The sequence below is a fragment of the Macrobrachium rosenbergii genome, chromosome 25, assembly GCF_040412425.1.
Source record: "Macrobrachium rosenbergii isolate ZJJX-2024 chromosome 25, ASM4041242v1, whole genome shotgun sequence".
NCBI classification, from domain to species: domain Eukaryota; kingdom Metazoa; phylum Arthropoda; class Malacostraca; order Decapoda; family Palaemonidae; genus Macrobrachium; species Macrobrachium rosenbergii.
Genome location: NC_089765.1, coordinates 28863744 through 28883249, shown reverse-complemented (window position 1 = coordinate 28883249; position 19506 = coordinate 28863744). Strand labels below are relative to the sequence as shown.

General features: G+C 37.2%; 1 protein-coding gene across 1 annotated transcript in view; it reads left to right on the top strand.

Annotated features, from left to right (window-relative positions):
* Window positions 1–19506, top strand: part of LOC136852519 (YLP motif-containing protein 1-like) — a 277111-nt gene that overhangs the window by 132303 nt on the left and 125302 nt on the right. The window contains 3 exon segments of the mRNA XM_067127217.1: window positions 1065–1108; window positions 5589–5770; window positions 6886–7090. Coding sequence (XP_066983318.1) covers window positions 1065–1108; window positions 5589–5770; window positions 6886–7090 — 431 coding nt within the window.

The window sequence follows — 19506 nt, the reverse complement described above, 5'->3', positions numbered from 1 at the left end:
AGGTAGTATTACATTGATGCTGAAAGTGGTACTTTATGCGCTCCAGTGTCTCATCTATGGTTAATGCGTCATCCTCGGATTTTCCAATAGCTTGAGATAAAGTAGACTTCATTTTAGGTGTGAGATAGGAATGAGGAATGAGCCAACTGTGTGTGATGAGGGAAGTCCTTGATCTCAAGAAGCTCAGCATAATCTTCCGAGGAAGTACACCAAAATTTAAATTCGTGTAAAGAAATGTCTGGACTAAGCTTAACATAACAGGTGGTGCTGCATTTTGCTGATGAAGGTTTTGTTGAGAATTGATAATAACATGGGTTTCACGTCATAATGATTTGCACTTTCGTCGTTAGAAACAGGAATAAAACCACGAAACTGCAATTCTTGCTGCAACAACATATGCATGACCTGTCTTGTACAGCTTTACATTCTTGCTTGCTTGTTCCACTTGTGCACTCATTAATTGCGCAGCTCTTTCCAGCAGTGAGGATTAGCTGAATAAACTTCGTTCACTTTTAGCCTTGCCCTTTGGAGCCGTTTCACGAGTTATAATCAGTAGTCCTTAGCATAAAATATTCGCAAAGAAAAAAAACTGTTTTGTAGCTAATGGCATGCACGTGTTGTACTTCCTTTATTAGGTAACATATATACAGCAGGAAAGCGAAACAAAAACTAACAAAATACTTACAGTAATGCTAAAAGTGAGTGTCAATAGTAACTAAGCAAATTTAAAACTAAACACCATCACAGAGGAAATAACTTCACTGGCAAACAAGCAAATAGAATCCTTCCAACTTTAATGAAAGGTAAACCTTGTGAATTGGTTGCTGGTGCCTACCTGCATTATTCTTTTGTTTTCTTAGTCAGCCACAGCCATCCGCTTAAGTGCAAGGGATAACTCCCAACATATGAAAAGCTAGTTTGTATGCCTAGGAAAATATATATATTTTAAAATTTGTCACATTAGAGAGGTGTCTGATTGAGTCAGTATTAAGAGGAATTGGTGTATTTTAATTGTATATGCTGTTGGAAAATAGTTGGGTAAATGCAATAATTTTTCTTTCCAGATCGAGGGCCCTCGTATAATGTTGACATGGATCTTGAAAGAGAGGTAATTTTTATATTTGTTTGATATTTTTAATTTACAGTAGCTTCTTTGATGTAATTTTTATGTCATTGCACTTTCTAAACTTTTTTTTTTTTTGTTATAAAGCTGAAAACCTTAGTTTTGAGGGTTTTTTAAGAGTGCTGTTATGAGTAATTAATTTTTTTTTGTCTTGCTTGCTTATATATTGTTGCAGAAAGGTTGAATTTTAGTAAAAGAGAATATTTTGTTATTGAATGCTAAGTAAATGATATGATGGGTCTCTATTTTAGAGTAATTCTTATTGATTCTATTATAAGTATTCAGTAGTATAAGACCCTTTTTCCCACAATTTAAATTATTAACAGAGCAAGTTGTTGGCTATCATAACTTCGTTTTTACAATTCGCAAACCATTGCCTCATATAGACCATACACTCTAGTTTGATTTGATCTAGTAAGTATACATTCAGCAAAAAAAGGTTATTCGGTTTTTTAAGGGGTGGGAATGCCATGAATTTTCTTGAATTACTTTTAAATTATTGAGACTTGGAAAAATTCTGGCTTCTAAAGTCTCTTGTGGCAAAATTTGATTATGGAAAAATCCTTGCTTCTAAAGTCTCATGTGGCAAAATTTGATTCCGGAAAAAGTGGCAAAATATGATTCTAGAAAAATCCTTGCTTCTACTAAAGTCTGTCATGGCAAAATTTTATTCCATTATATTGTAAACGAATGGAGATTTGATGCTTTTTTATGTTTGGCACTCTCCTGGTCTCTGCAAGGCTTTGTTTTGCAAAGTCTGTAATTACAATCAAAGATATTGTACAACTGTGAAATGTGCATGGCTGCCCAATGAGATTACTTCCCTGTTAGCGTGTTAAAGTGGTAAAGGTGTGCATTTTGTCATATGTTTTGCAAGTGCTGATTTTGTTTGTAGATATTTGTGGGCCAGTTTCAAAATCAGATGGGCTGTCAGAAAGAGAAGCAAAAATGCCATTAATCTTTTATAGAAGCATTAAAACATGCTCTTAATTTATTGGTCAGTTTCAATATTAAGTGGACCATTGGAAAGAGGAGAAAATATATTTTTCCTTTAATCAGTTGGTGTGAGATATCTTTGCTTTTTTATGTAGACATGAGTTTTCCCGGTTTCAATACCAGATATACTGGGGAAAGGTAGTAAAATGCATTTGCTCTATAAATGGACGTAGGAGCAAAAATGCAATTTTTGTTTACTAAATCCAGTTTCTTTAAACAAGTTTTCTTTCTGTTTGTTTTAAAAATGTTAACAAAAATTTCTTTCCCAAAATTAAGCCTTAGAGAGAACAATGATTGTGCACATACTCGTAAGTTTGCACCATTGATTGTTGTGAAAATATTCAGTATGAATATTTTCACAATAATTAATGGAGTATGTATTAGGGAAGAAAATAAAAAAAATGTTCAGTTTTGTTTTTATTAATGAAAACTATGAGCCAGTTAACTAAAATTTCAGCATTGTGTTGATTCAGTAAAATATTAAAATGTAACTTTCCTTCCCCTTGAGATAGTTAATAATAATTCTTAGTGTTGATGAATTTTTGCAAACAGGTAGATTATCAGTGATACTAAACATTGTCCAATGATGATAATGGAATTTCCTCTTCCCTTCTTTAGTCATTGATTGGCACTTCTTTAAGAAGCCCTTGAACCCAGTTAAATCCCAATTCCTAATCTGTTTGCGTGAGTAAGTACCACATAGTTTCCTAGGTCTAGAACCTTGGTCATTTACAATACTTCAAAATTCAAACATTTTCATTCAGCTTTACAAGTCCAGTAGATGGTGTGTATGCTGGTTCTGGTTATCAGCATACAAGAAGAAGTTTGAAAAGTGTACTCAAGAGTGATGTAAGGTCTTTTGGCCAAACCATTTTTGTGGGCAGTCTCTTTTATCTAGTTAATTCTTCCAATATAAACCTTGTCCTTCTACAGTTTTCTCCAATCCCTACAACACCTTGAGAGGGGACAGAAAAGGATTCAAGAGAATCATCTAAATGGTTCCAGAATTAAATTTAGGCAAAGAAGTCAAAGACATGACAGATCAACTTCCTTCAGTGAAAGACATGGGCAGACTGATATGTATGGCAGATGCAAAGGAAGATAATTTGAATTAGATAAGCATTGAAAAGAGGCCTGCACTACATCTCAAATAAAGAGGATGAAGGAGGATCCTAACTAATCATAATCATGTGGATGACTTAGAACTTAAAAGCATATAAATGAATTCATAAAAAAGGATATTCACTAACTGCCAGTTTTTGGAGAAACATGGTCTGATAATATATGCATTTCTAATACACCTGGAAGACAAAAAGGGTAGAAGTACTATAATTTTGACAATCAAGTCTTTCTTTTGATGTGATGCAGTTACACTCCTGTAAGGAGTTGGAGATGTAAGCAGTGGCTATTGCTTCTGCTGCTATTCCAGTTGATCCACAACCTGAGGAGAGAATATTGTGTGGCTCTTAAGGCAGTTTCAGGAGCCTCATTGTCCAAATACGAACTCATCTAAAAGCAACGACGTCAAGGTAGTACCATTGTTACACTACCCTACTCCAGAGATTTTTTTTTTTTGGAACATTGATAAGGGTGGCAAGCTCTTAAACTTCCTTTCCTGGAAATTAGAGTTTCAAGATCCAAGATAGACACTCCTTGGTGTGATAGCAACGACACCAAAGTGATGCCGTGGTCACCAAAAAGAGCCTAGTGTCCTTTCTTCTACTCTATGGCAGTGCAAGTTGTAATGAACCGCGTATTACTGTTCTCTGTATGTCTTTAACTGTACAGTAGATAATTTTAAATTGATCTAATTTTACCTGTACCGTTCACAAACTGTAAATGTGCTGTTCTAAAACATAGAGACATAGAGTATTTCAGAAAGAAGAGAAAGGGACAGAATAAAGAAGTTTTTAAAAACAATAAGACTTCTAAAAATAGATCGGTGGAATGGGGGGAGAGAGAAATCGTATACTAATATTCACACTCTCCTATATTCTTATGTTAACCATTTATTTCTTTTTTTTTTTAAGGGTAATGCATTAAGCTAACTTTTAAATGAAATTACAGTAACTTTAATTTCACTTGAAAGTTAGTATAATACTGAATTTCCATCTTTTGATGTGTAACGTAAGAATAACTTCTCTCTCTTTCTCTCTCTCTCTCTCATGTTACAGTATTCTCTCTGTCTTTGTAATAATTCATAAATAATTCAACGTATTATATCAAGTAAGGACAATCTCTCTCTCTCTCTCTCTCTCTCTCTCTCTCTCTCTCTCTCTCTCTCTCTCTCTCTCTCTCTCTCTCTCTCTCTCTCTCTCTCTCTATGTTATTCTTTCAGTCTCCGTAATAATTGGTAAATAATTTCACTCTTTAAGTAAGGACAACCTTATCTCTCTCTCTCTCTCTCTCTCTCTCTCTCTCTCTCTCTCACAGTCTTCGTAATAATTGATAAATAATTTCACTCTCTTTAAGTAAGGACAACCTGTCTCTCTCTCTCTCTCTCTCTCTCTCTCTCTCTCTCTCTCTCTCTCTCTCTCTCTCTCTCTCTCTCTCTCTCTCTCTCTCTCTCATAGTTAGCACTCACACATTTTTACAAATTATTTCTCTCTACGTCTTTACCTGTACAGTAGATAGTTTAAATTGATCTAATTTTACCTGTACCATCTACAAAGTGTAAATATGCTAGTGTGGCAAATACATAACAACCAAGAGTTGTATTAGCCAAAATAAAAAACACTGTTTGTTCTTGAAAAAGCATTTCAGAACAAAGAGAAAGAGATATAGAATAAAGAAGTTATTAAAAAGAGGTTGAGAAGATTTCTAAAAATAGATTAATCGGAAGGAGAGAGAGACAGAAATTCTCTTCCAACTCTATTTTTATGTCAAGCATTTATTTCTTTTTTTAAGGGTAATGTATTAAGCTGACTTTTAAATGAAATTACAGTAACTTTAATCTCATTAAAAGTTAACTTAATAATTTGGGAGCATGATTAGGGTCATATTTAGTGTTTAAACTTTAGAAATAAGCATTTATTAGCATTTTTAGAGACCTTGCCAAACTTACCCGAAAATTCACCTTGCGCAAGGGGTTCTGGAACCTAACCTTGCGTAAGTTCGGGGTATGACTTTATATAAAAATGACATTTGTATGATAAAGTTTTATATACTTACCAAGTAACTACATGATCAGAGCCCTCCCTCCTCCCCTCTCATGGGCATAGGGCACAAACGAATATTGAGCTCTTCAGCTGTGTTGTACCTACCCTTCCTGGAAAGTGGATGGGCTCGAGTTACCGACACCAGAACAATAGAATGCTACCACGAATTTCAAATTTAAGCTGCTGCGATAGTTAGAAACTAATAGCTAAGTAGTTATTTGGTAAGTATATATACAACTTTATTTTATAAAAAAAAACATAATTTTTGTTGAACATTTCTATGTGTAATTTAGAGTTTTAATGTTTTTAAGGGACAAGAGATGATGCGTGCAGAAATCATGAGAGAAAGAGGGTTACGACCGAGCAGGGAGGATAGTAGAGGACCAAATGAAATGCGTGGCTCACCATTTGCTGCAAGACCAGGCAATTACCCTCCCCCACCCATGGTAGAAGGACGAGACAGGTCACCCTTATGTTCACGGTCTCCATCTAGGTAGGTGATTCTGTTTCCCTGATCACCTTTTATGAGATTTATGTCATGATTTGAAAAGTTTCCTTGAAAAGTATAAACGATAAATTTTCAATATATTTATATGTCCCTTCCACCATGTGATCATGTAATAAATTTTAGAGATGCGGACATATTTTGCTAGTTTATTTTATACAGAAGCAATATCTTATTAGTAGAACAAATTTTGAAAGAAGGAAAACTAATGTATGAAGGGACACATAACAAAAATAAGTTCATTAAAAGTTGTATACTGTAATTTTAGTCGCAAATTTTGAGTATGAAGACACTTAGGGAATAGGTAGCCAAGAAATATTTAAGTATTTTAGTAAAATACATAAATATGATGCAGAATCACCTCTTTGTTGACCTTTTTTACTAGTCATGGAACATGCTGAATAATTAGTGAATCATTTACTATCCATTTCATGGACCGCGAGTCATCGTTTTTCTCATATCTTTCAAACTAATTATTTGATCGAAATGGTACTTTGACGCAGTGTACAAGACACGTCCTGCTAATTTTTGGTAATATAGTGAATTGTCAAATAGTTTTAGTTAAGGCATTTACTCATGACTTATATGGTGCTGCCAAGCATCGCCAACCTATGCATTCAAACGTCCTTTATCCCCATCCCATCCTTCCCTCTCCCTTCCCTTCACATCCCTCCCTCAACCCACTTCCCTGGCCTCCTCATCTCTGCCCCCCCTTTCCTGTCTACGGGGGATAGCAGACGTTCTATTATGTAATTTGGGCTTGCTGACTCGTGCAAATTTGCCTTTAAAAGTCAAGAGTAAACCCTTAACTAACACCATTTGGCAATGCACTATATTACCAAAAATTAGCAGGAGATGTCTCATACACTGTATCAAAGTACTATTTTGATCAAATTATTAGCTTGAAAGGTACTTGAGAAAAACAATGACTCGCGGTCCCTGAAATGGGTAGCAAATGCTCTTAAGAGAACACTAATATGAAAATTATTCTCTAGATTGGTAATTCCCAGGTTAATTGTAATGTACATTTCTGTTAATCCAAATACAGTTAATTGCTGTTGTAAGGTTGGTAGTTGTGATTTTAATGTAGTTTACTTTTATAGATCAATAACACCCAAAACTGGTTTAAGGACACTACCTCCACCTTCACCAAAGATTGAAGAGAAAGAGCCTGAGGTCATTGGTGAAACTGTTACTATAGAGGATTTAATATCTGTTCCTGGACGATTTATGCGTCCTCCGAAAATGGTGATCATTCTGAGAGGACCTCCTGGATCAGGAAAAACCACTGTAGCAAAAATGATAAAGGTAATTGTCTGTAGCAAAAATGATAAAGGTAATTTTTTTTTATTCTGCTTGAAATCAATCACTCTCTCTCTCTCTCTGCATGCATGCTTTTACAGTAAATATTCCTCCAGAAATCACCAAGCATCTAATTTACCCCAATGTTAAGACTTGATAGGCCCAGGGTTTTCATTATCAGTGGTAGACTAATACCTAAACACCTCTGTTGGACACACAAGTTTCCAGATGATGCCAGACTGGAATATCTGTTGTCTGTAAATTATTAGATAATGATTACAAATCAAAATGTTACGGTAGAATATAAAAAGTAATTGCCATAATTCAGAAGCACATCATTTAATGGCTTTACATACTGGACACAATGTACTCGTGTATCATATGATCTTTCAAAGATAATTTTCAACTTGATTTTAGGGATTACACCATACACAGATACAGGATGATTTAATGAACGGTTTTCCATGATTAGGCTATTTGCAAAACTGTTGGTTTTCTGATTATATATATATTTATAATGTGTTGTTATATTATCAGCATGAACAGTGCAATCATGTGCCATTTGCATTGTGCTACTGTTTACATTTGCAAAATCATCAGCCATTTGAGTTTTACCAATGTCATCATTGCCAAATAATAGCTGAGCACTACAGACATCCCAGCTGCCATTAGTTGGTAATTGAAGTTAATTCAGAGATGCTTTTATTTTTTTTGTAAATTAACAAAGCTGCATTAAAAAATGCAGCTTATCTTTATTCATAAATGCTGTAAATTGTAAATAAAGATTTGATTTCACCAGTTTCACACGTTGCTTTTGCTTGTTGTAAAACATTTTGCAGTCTGCATGTCTTATGTTTCAGCAGCAGTCACATCATGAAGCTTAAATTTAGTGCTGTACTTTTGTAAGACCTCCATTGAGTGAAGGATGATAAGAGATTTATTTAATTTTTACTTATGAAAGTCACCATTTAGAATTAGTAACAAGTTGACAACTGTAGTGCAACTCATAGATGTGTGATAGTTACAGTAACTAACATTGGCAAACATCTGTTTCTTGAATGAAAGGGGTTATAGCTAGGGGCTGATGGAACACTCGTAATCAAGAAAATAGCCTACCAGATTTTACATTAAACTTTGGTTTTAATAGTCAACGGATGATTCATCCATCCCCAGAAGTGCAGAACCAAATGTTATGGTAGCTAGATATGGTAACTTGTTTATGCCAGTGTTTTGCATGAAATACTGTAGTAAGTGTTTGTTAATTGTAAGAAATAGTAGTGAATTATTAAATAAACCATAAGTTTGATAAGTCTGGTTGAATATATGATGATTTGCCTTTAGCTGACCAAACGTATGCTTGTAGGCCTATTAACCCTTAAACTCCGACTGGACGTATCATACATCAACTAAAATTGTCTGTTGGGTGCCGAGTGGATGTACCGTACGTCGACTACAAAAAATTTCAACCTTCGGTCAACTTTGACTCGACCGAAATGGTCGAAAAACGCAATGTAAGCTAAAACTCATACATTCTAGTAATATTCAATCATTTACCTTCATTTTGAAACAAATTGGAATTCTCTAGCACAATATTTCGATTTATGGTGAATTTTTGAAAAAATCTTTATCCTTACGTCCACGCGGTAACTCGGCCGAAAATTTCAGAAATTCATTCATCATTTTGTCGTAATTTTTGCACTGTTTTATATTAGCCGTTACATAAAGTTTTATATATGAAAATGTGTGCAATTTCATGTAAAATACAACAAAATACAACCCATGGTTGTAGCTTTTATCAGTTTGGAAATATTTTCATATAACTCACGATAACTGCCAAAATTTCAACCTTCGGTCAACTTTGACTCTACCGAAATGGTCAAAAAACACAATTGTAAGCTAAAACTCTTACATTCTAGTAATATTCAATCATTTACCTTCATTTTGCAACAAATTAGAAGTCTCTAGCACAATATTTCAATTTATGGTGAATTTTTGAAAAAAACTTTTTCTTTACGTCCGCGCCAGAAATTCTTTCATCATGTTGTCGTAATGTTTACACCGTTTTATATTAGTCGTTACATAAAGTTTTATATATGGAAATGTGCGCAATTTCATTTAGAATACAACAGAAAATAACTCATGGTTGTAGCTTTTATCAGTTTTGAAATATTTTCATATAAATCACGATAACTGCCAAAATTTCAACCTTCGGTCAACTTTAACTTGACCGAAATGGTAAAAAAATGCAATTATAAGCTAAAACTCTTACATTCTAGTAATATTCAATCATGTACCTTCATTTTGCAACAAACTGTAAGTCTCTAGCACAATATTTCGATTTATGGTGAATTTCTGAAAAAAAAAACTTTTTCCTTACGTCTGCGCGCGGTAACTCTGCTGATCATCTCAGAAATTCTTTCGTCACGTTGTCGTAATGTTTGCATCGTTTTACATTAGTCGTTACATAAACTTTTATATATGAAAATGTGCGCAATTTCATGTAGAATACAGCAGAAAATAACTCATGGTTGTAGCTTTTATTAGTTTTGAAATATTTTCACATAAATCACGATAACTGCCAAAATTTCAACCTTCGGTCAACTTTAACTTGACTGAAATGGTCGTAAAACGAAATTGTAAGCTAAAACTCTTACATTCTAGTAATATTCAGTCTACCTTCATTTTCCAATAAATTGGAAGTCTCTAGCACAATATTTTGATTTATGGTGAATTTTCCTTACATCCGTGCGGTAACTCGGCCGAACATCTCAGAAATTCTTTCGTCACGTTGTCGTAATGTTTGCACCGTTTTATATTAGTCGTTACATAAACTTTTATATATGAAAATGTGTGCAATTTCATGTAGAATACAACAGAAAATAACTTATGGTTGTAGCTTTTATCAGTTTTGAAATATTTTCATATAAATCACGATAAATAGAAAAAATTCGACCTTCGGTCAACTTTAACTCGAGCGAAATGGTCGAAAACTGCAATTGTAAGCTAAAACACTTACAGTCTAGTAATATTCAATCAATTAGCTTCATTTTTCAACAAACGGGAAGTCTCTAGCACAATATTTCAATTTATGGTGAATTTTTGAAAAAAACATTTTTTTACATCCGCACGTTACGAATTCATACATCATTTTGTGATAATATTTTCTCTGAGTTGCTTTGATCGTTTTACAATTTTTTATATACCAAAATCATTGCAATTTAGTGTACAATACAAAGAAAAAGAAAATAACGCGTTAGCTTTAACCGTTTTTCACACAGCGCGATTTGTATAAAATTCTATATGAAAATTTTTTTTGTGCTGTCATATATTTCAATATTTATATATGATAATGATTTTTTTTTCATTTCTGATGGTTGCATACTAAACTTTAGTCAGTGACAAAAAAAGGAGCCAAAAATGAACTCTTAATCTTAAAAACTAATCGTGCTGTGATTTTTTGAAAAAAACTTTTTTTCCGCTTCGGCGCTAACTCCCGAACGCCGCCAGCATATGGGAGACGTTTTTGTAAATAGAGGCTCGGCGTTAGAGGGTTAATAATTTAAAAATCAAACTTATTTATATGTTTTATCAGTTGAATGCACCAAAATTAGTTGTATGTTTTATAGGTTGAATGCACCAAAACTGAGACAGGCACACTAAGCGTAGCCTAGTGTAATCTACCAAAATTGAAGCACATTAAATACAGTTTGCACAGTACACGAGATAGATGAAATCATGTTTTGAGGACAAAATTTTAAGGGTCGCATAATACAAGAGAATGGATGACACGAATGTGTGTGGTATTCATTTTCCAACACTTTGTGACTTATCTAGCTACCATAACATCAGTTCTTTACTTCTGAGTATGGGTGAACCAGATTTCCCTATTAACCCTTTCGCTTACCAGTGACTGATATAAACGGCATCCAAATTTAAGTCCTCTGCTTATTGATGCCATACGCAAATGTCAAAGAGAAAAAAGTTTGCACAAACCAGCAGACAAGATGTTCTTGATATCTTTCATACATATGTAATGTGTATGTTTATATGTTTTGTATTGCTTAAGATTTTTGTTCTATAATTAAATTATTTATCATTTTTCTGCACGCGAGAGAGAGAGAATATGTTTTTATACATATGTAATTGGCATGTATATTTGTTTTGTATAGTTTTAACTTTTTATTTTTGAATTACATTACTTGCCTTTTTTCTGTGTGCAGAGAGAGAAAGAGAGATTTTTTATGCATATGTAACTTCTATGTTTTTTGTTTTGTATAGTTTTAGATTTTTATTCTATAATTATATTTTTTCTCAGAGAGAGAGAGAGAGAGCCACTTATTTTACGGAAAACGTGATGTTATTTTGTCATCCATTTCTACATATTTTCCTTGGAAAATTACAACTTTGCATTTGCAAAAGATGTGTTATCTATCTTTATTGCAAACACTTTTTTTTTTTTTTTTTTTTTTTTTAGGAGAAAATGCAGTTTTTTCGTATCTCGTAATTTCTACTCATTATTCCACCTAAATAAAGTTATTTTGAGAGCTTTTTTTATGCTAGTATATAGAAGATCATACAGCTGCAAATTGAAACAAGTTAGAGCAGTCCACCTTGAAAGTTGTTGGAGCTATGAGTCTGAACATAAAAGGGTATAAGAAGTTTTCTGTGCATATCGCGTGGGTGACTGGCACTTTTTTTTTTTTTTTACAAAAAATGTGATGCTTTTTTTTTTCATTTTTTTTTTTCCTGGCTATAATTACAACATTTTTCATTCCAATAATTAGGTAATTTATCTCGGTATAGTATGGTTTACAACGATGACTATTACAAATTTTTTTTTGGCAAAATTATTGTTTTGGAAAGAGAAAAATATTCACTTATTTAGTAATTTCTACTCATTATTTCACCAACATAAAGTTGTTTTTGGAGCATTTTTATGCCATTTTATAGAGTGATAATTTAGCTGAAAAAATGAAACAAAATTAAATTATTAAGTGTTCCTTGAAAACTGTTGGCGTCATGGGTCTTTGAGCAAAAAAAGATCTACTGAATATTTTTTGTGCGTATTGCATGGGTGACGCACTTTTCTTATGGAAAATGTGTTGCTACTTTTTAATTTATTTTTTCATATTTTCTTTGCCATAGTCACAAATTTTTGCATTGCAATAACTAGGTAATTTACTTGGATGCGCAATGGATAAACAACAAAGTTTTATTGCAGGTTTTTCTTTGTTATTTATAGAGAAAAATGCAAAATTTTCTTGTATCGTGATTTTTACTCATTATTTAGCCTACATAAAAGTAATTTTTGGCATGATGTTTTATGCCAATATATAGAATAACTATTATGCTGCAAATGAAATAAAATTTAGCAGTCTACCTTGAAAATTGTCTGAGCTATGCATGCGTATTTGAACAAAAAAAGGTATAAACGTTAATTCTCACCACTGAGTCACTACCACTTCCCACAGACGTAATTGTTTATAAGCGAAAGGGTTCAAGTGAATTGGGTTTTAATTTTTAGGAGTAGCATATCTTCAGGGAGAGGGAATTCCACAAGTCAGTGTGTTATACATTACCTCATTTGCAGCAGCAATAAACAGCTTGATAGATTATATTCCAGCAGCATTCCAAAGTCACTTTTTTTTTAGTAAACTCCGGACTCAGTAAATGGGCTGACTATGGAGGGTTTAAATTTTCATCATGAAAAACTCATCAGGCAGTCCCCGGTTATCGGCGGGCTCAGTTATCAGAGATCTGGTTTTTCGGCGCTTGTCTAGCAATGAAAATTGGCAATGTTCAGCAGCAATATGCACTGATACATACCCAACAGAGGTGCCGATAACTGAAAATCAGTAATTTTCAGCGCTTAGCGGCGCCGATAAGCACCGAAAATCAGTGATGTTTGGCAAAAATTGCAGATAACCAAAAATCATTGATTTTCGGTTATCGGCGATTTTTGCTTATTGTCACGCCGTTGAAACAGAACCCCTGCTGATAACGAGGGACTGCCTGTAATTGGATTTGCTGTAACTCTGATACGATGAAATACTGTCTTTCAGACCATTCTTCTATAAGAAAAGGAAATTAAATTTTTAGGTGTCATCTTTGACAAAAGACTAGTTTAAGTCTCATATTGGTGATCTTGATGTTAGAGTTAGAAAGTCCAGGACACATGAATGGGAGCAGATAGAACTAACCTGCTCAGGCAATATACAACCTTATGCCAGAGCAAAATAGACTATATATGACAAATGTATTGGTGTGCAGCAAAGGCCTGCATGAAAAAATTAGGTGTTATCCTCAGGTTTTGATTAAAATGATGGCTTTGTTGTTCCAATACTTGGCTCTTAAACCTAAATTCAGTTATTTAATCCAGACCTTTCTCTGTGATATCTGTTGATGGCTGACCACCAGGGCCTGCTGCGGACATTCCTCTGGTCACAGATCTTTCCATGTGTTTGATTGCCCTGGAATGGGAACCTCTCGCAGCCACTGCTGGGTTTGCTGTCACTTTGGCTTCATTGAACTCCAGGCAGTCTTTGCCTCTTTTTTGAGCTGACTGTCTTACCAGTAGGTCAGAGTGAATGGTGCTAATTTTGTCTCCTTCCCACAGATTCTAGTAGGGTCATGGTTGGATTTGCTGTGTGTGCTATATGTGGGGACTTTTGCTTCTATGGAAAGATAGGTTGCTCTCATGCCTCAGTTGTTTTGGGGTCTTATTACAAAAGACTGAGCCCCATGCAGACACCCCAAGTCCTTGAATTGGGATAGTCTCTTTCTTAGGATGTCTGCAGACCAATTATTATTCTTTAAATGGATCTGCTGCAATGTTGTTGAGTTCCTCTGTGCAGTCTCCTGTGACTGGCCTTGTAATTTGGATGGTTGATGTCCTGCTTCAGGTTTGGTTGAGCCTAGACACATAGGCTTCTGTCCCTGGTCTGTTGAGTTAGCTGCCAGCAAAATTTTGGGACCTGCTGAACATTGGGTGGACTCATACACTTATACACTGTACTCCAGCTGGAGTGGTGCCCAGGCCTTCTGGAACTCATATTGTCTATAACTGCTTTCTTGAGACCAAGGGTTTCTCCCGCAGAAGTGGTGTTTCCTTAGGTTTCATTCTCACCCTTGGCCACTGCATAGTCATGTGTAAGTTTGATCTAGCTTAGTTTCAATTAGAGAAGTTTTTCATGAGTACCTGCAGTGGCTGTCACCACTCCCTCCTCACAACTCATCAACAACTAGGTAGGGTTTATGGCTTTGAATGGCAGAAGGGTACTCATCCCTTGACCAATTGTACATTTATTTAATGTGTATTACAGTATGTTATGTGGTGTTTTCTCAAAAAAAAAATTCCAAAGCTAATTTGCAAATATTGGTAAAGCTGACAATATGAAAGCGGCACTAGTGTAGCTATAGCCATGATGCAAAAGGCTTCTGAAATTCCACCACTTTTGCCTTCCTAGTGCATATCTAAGTAGGTATTCGTCAAATAGTTTGGTGTTCATAGGGGCTCAGGTGGCACTGTCACTTATTATTCTCCTAGGGGTTGTGCACAGGACATTTCCAACTCATCTCCACTTCCATGTTATGATCTCATCTACATTTTTAACTTTTCAGTTTTCCATATCATATCATTTCTAACAAAGTCCTGCCATTTGACACGTATTATTCTTCCTAAATCGGATGCTGTGCCATGCCAGTTGATTGGTCTATTGTAGATTGTGCAAGAGATGTATTTGGTTTTACTGTTGACTCTGGCAAGAAGTTTAAGATATAAAATAAAGAAGACCCTGTAGGATATGTCAGGAAGTTTTTATATTATTTTGAATGAAACCAACATATTTTCCAATAAATTTTGGATAAAACCTCAGGCATTTTACCTCAAAATTCTCAATACTTGAACATGGTATGATGCAAGTGTGAATGAAAATTTTTTTGCTTGCTTGTTTTTGTTTTTATTTATGCTGGTTGTGATACACAGTTTAATGTATGGTGTCAGCTAGATTTTTTTTTACCTTAAAGGATTCTCTTTTGGACAAAAGAAATAGCCTGTATATTGATAGTTTTTCCTTTTAATGTTTGTTTCGTAACCGTAGTATATACTGAAATAAAATATTTGCCCAGTAACATTAGATTGCATGGTTTGTCATAGATTTTTCTAGAAAAATTTATGTGATGCTTAACAGGGAGAGACTGATTATCCTCAGGTACCCTAACTTTTTGTGCAAATTGGGTTACTTTGCTTGCCCATATATGTACTTTTTTATATAAGTGACTTACCAAGCAATTACATAGCTACTAGCTTTATACGTGGGAGTCTAACGAAATTCAAATTTTCTCGGTGGCGCCACCATTGCTAGTGTAGGTGATAGGGTCCCGCCCACTTTCGGAACTGATAAGTACAACTCAGCATAGAGCTTCAATTTATTTTCTGCTGGCTGCTGATTAACGCCGGTAGTCTTGTGCAGTCTCTGCGTCATCTTTTTTGGATTATTTGTCCTGTATTTTTGGCGAAGTGTTCTCTCTCATTTTTTTGTGGTGGCTTTTCCTATCATAGTAATATCATTAGTTAACTTTATTTCTAAAGATAGACAAATATGTCAGATTTTAGACCTTCAGGCATTTGTTATTGCATTGAGGGGTGTAAAATTAGATTTGTTAGTGTCCTATGATTTGCACACAAAGTGTGGCAAGTGTAGGGGGCAGGAAATTAGTAGAGAGCTTACATGTCCGGAGTGTCAGGATGGGTAAGGTAGTTAGGGAACACCTTAAAATCCCATCTGGACAACTTAGACTGAGATAGGAAAAGGAAGGCGGCCCTTAGAGCCGAAAGTAGAGGTAGTCATGAGATTCTTTCTTTACCTGATGTAGTAGAAGATAGCTCTGTTTCTTCTCCTTTGATTCATGTTATGCCTCCCATCCTTAGCGCTCCTACACGTTTACCCCACACTCCTTTACCAGGTTCCCATGCTCCTGATCCCAACACTGTTGCCAGTCTTGAAGCAAAATTCTTAGCCAATACTGTTATGGAATTAACTTCCTCTTTCAGGGATTTTGTGTTGAAAATGGTGCCAAGTGTCATTGTTGCACCCAGTGACAGTGTTGTGAGTGTTGAGGAGGTGGCTGTCCGACCCCTGGTGCTCCTAGACGAAGGTCACTGTCCCACTCCCCCGCACCAGGGAGAAGACATACTGGAGGTCCAAGGGAGGCCAGTGGGGTTTGCCCACAGGCAGTTGCCCCCTCCGTTGAGCCTGTTGCACGGTCCCAGGCTACGACAGAGTGCCATTGGAAAGGCGTCTTGTTTAGTGCTTCTTGTCTGTCGTCAGATTTGGAAGACTCTTTGCCAGACGTGAGGTGTCAGCGGCGTCAATCTTCGTCTCTCGGCCTTTGAAAAGACACTCCGATGTGGCAGACATCTCCCCTCCTCCTATCAAGAGATATAAGGAGGCTAGTGATAGCCCTGATCCCTCTGCAGTTTTGTCTTTCAAGTCTCGAGCGCCCATTTTTGTCTTGAAGCGACATGATTCTTTGAGTAAGTGCCTGTCATGACCTGCAAAGTGCTCTCTCAGCTCAGAGCACCCTTCTCTTTTGACTCGTTTGGTGCCCGCTTCATCAGTCTTCTGCACCTGACTGTTCGGTGCCAACATTTGGGCGCTCGGCGTCAACAGTGGGCACTTGGAGCCAACATGGGATGCTTGGCGCCTCTTCCTTCTTCATAGCTCAGGAAGGTGCTACTTTAGCCCTGATTAAGTGTCAGCTTGAGGAACTTATGGGCTTTTAAAGACAAAAACTGTCGTTTCCAAGAGCAAGGACACCTCCTTAATCCCTATCTCTTCTGATGAGGATGAACGGGAACAAGATACCACTCCTTTGTATGCTTATTCGTTATTGCTAAGATTCTTTCTGGCGAATTTTCCAGACTTCTTCGAGCCTGCTGCTCCTGATTCCCCAGCCTCGACATTTCTTATGAGGAAATGGACTGCTGACGTCGTCTTTTTCCTCCCCAAGCTGTTGCTTTCCTCTTCCTCAACGAAATTTCTTCGAGAAGTGGATGAGTGGCTGGCCATGAAGAGGACCAAGGTAAAGCAACCTTTGCCTTCCCTCCTTCCAAACATCTCAAGAAAAAGGGTCGATTCTACGCCACTGGGGAAGCTCCCTCCTTGGGAGTCTCTGCCTCCTCCCAGGGGGTTTTCTGTGGTCTGGTTGACACCACACGTTGTTTTGCGTCCCCCACAGCCAAGATTTCCTTCTCTTTGCCCGAACTGGACCATCTTGTCAAGGACCTGTGCAGGTTATTAAAAGTTTTTAGCTTCCTTGATTGCATGGTGGGGACTTTAGCTAGAAAAATTGAGGATTGTCTGGTCTTGGCCGAAGATCTCTCTTCTGACTGGTTCAGAGTATTGTTTTCAGTGGGAATCTTGGAGAAGTGAGAGCTGTGGTGCTCCTTTGCCACTAAAGGAGTCACTGCAACACAAGTCAGTTCTCTTGTTCTCTCCATTAAACAGATCCCATCTCTTCCTCAAGCCACTGTTATGGATGTCCTGTCAGACCTTCAGAAGAAAGTGACAACTGATCTTCTGGCTCAATCTTCCAAGCGGCCTTAGGAAGCCCTCGCAACAGCAACCAAGTCCTTCACTCTTCTACAGCAGCCCTGTAGGGGAGGAAAGTATAGACCTCAATCTAGACCTTGGACCAATCTACACTCCCATCTAGATCAATCAAGAAGTCTTGTTTTATTCCAGCCGCTAAGAAATGAGAACACTGTCCTTCGCACCCCTCTTGGGAAGGATTTTCCATCCCTTTCCAAGATAAACCTCTCTTATCCAAATTGTCGATCAACTTGACTGCCTACTCGGCTCACTCCAACAAGCATCCTGTCCTTTATTGAGAAGTAGGGTCCCTTCTTCGCAAAGGGGCAATAGAGGTGGTTATGGATCTCAACTCAGAGGGATTTTACGACCGTCTGTTCATAGCCCCCAAGGGAGTTGGGGGGTGGGGAGGAGACCTGTGCTGCATGTCAGTTCCCTGTATTTGTTCGTGGTGAAAGTGAAGTTTCACATGGAAACAAACCGTTCTGTCATATCCTCTCTCCGTCAGGGCAACACCCTGGACATGCAGAACGCCTATTTTCACGTCCCCATCCATGCAGACTCTAGGAAATTTCCTGAGGTTCATTTTTCATGGCAAAGTTCTCCAGTTTCGAGCCTTTTGTTTGGCCTGTCCAATGCCCCACAAGTGTTCACTCAAATCCTCGCTCCTCTTGGGAAATGGCTTCACCTTCATGATGTCAACATTTGTCCCTATCTTGACGATTGGCTGCTCTGCTGTCCTTTGACTTGCTCAGCGCTTCGGTGGTTGAATCTGCTAGGGACCGTTCATAAAGCTGGGCAGGCTTCACATGAGGCCACTTCAGTTTTATCGAAAAGCATGCTGGAGCAGGAAAACCCTACCGGACTCCTTCTTTTTCCCCATCTCCTCAGAGATCAAGACGGACTTTCGATGGTGGTTGACCGTAGAAAGACTTCAAGAGGGGAAGTCTCTTCTGCTGTTGCACCCAATCCTAAAATTTTATTCCAACTGCTGTTGCACCCAGTCCTAGAATTTTATTCCAACGCTTCAGGTCTAGGTTGGGGAGCCCTTCTAAGGAGTCTGAAGATCTCAAGGATGTGGCCTGTAGATCAGAGAGCTCTCCATATCAGTGTGAAGGAACTAAAGGCCATTCGACTGGGTCTCCAGGCTTTTTCTCCTTTAGTTTCTGGCAAAGTGGTAGTGGTTTATTCAGACAACACCATGGCTTTGTCTTACGTGCACAAACAAGGGGATACCCACTCCTTCACTACGATACGGCGAAAGACCTCCTTCTCCAGCGGATCAGTACCAAGTGAAGATTATCATTCGTTTCGAGCAGAGAAAAATGAACGTCTTTGCAGACAAATTGAATTGCTGCAAGCAGGTGTTGCTGATGGAGTGGATTCGGGACTCCCTCAAATGCAACAATTTCTGTAAACCTTGAGGCAAACGAACTGTGGACCCCCTCGCAACATTGAGAAATCATTGTATGCCTCTCTGTTGCTCCGCAGTCCTGAACCCTCTTGTGTGGGCAACGGATGCCATGCTGTTGGATTAAACGGTCTGGATGTCCACCCCTTCCCACCTTTTGGATTGATCAAGGAGGTGATCAATAACCTCTCTCACCAGAACATCTCAGTGACCCTGATCGCTCCATTCAGGCCCAGGAAGGAATGGTTTCTGGATCTGCTGCGTCTGTTAGTGGACTTCCCAAGACTTCTGCCACAAAGACACTCGCTGCTCAAATCAGCCCCACTTCCTCAGGCTTCATCAAGGATTGTCCACTCTGGTCTTCTGCTAGCAGGCTCTGCCAATCCAAGTGGTCAGTTTTCTGAGGATGGTACCGACAT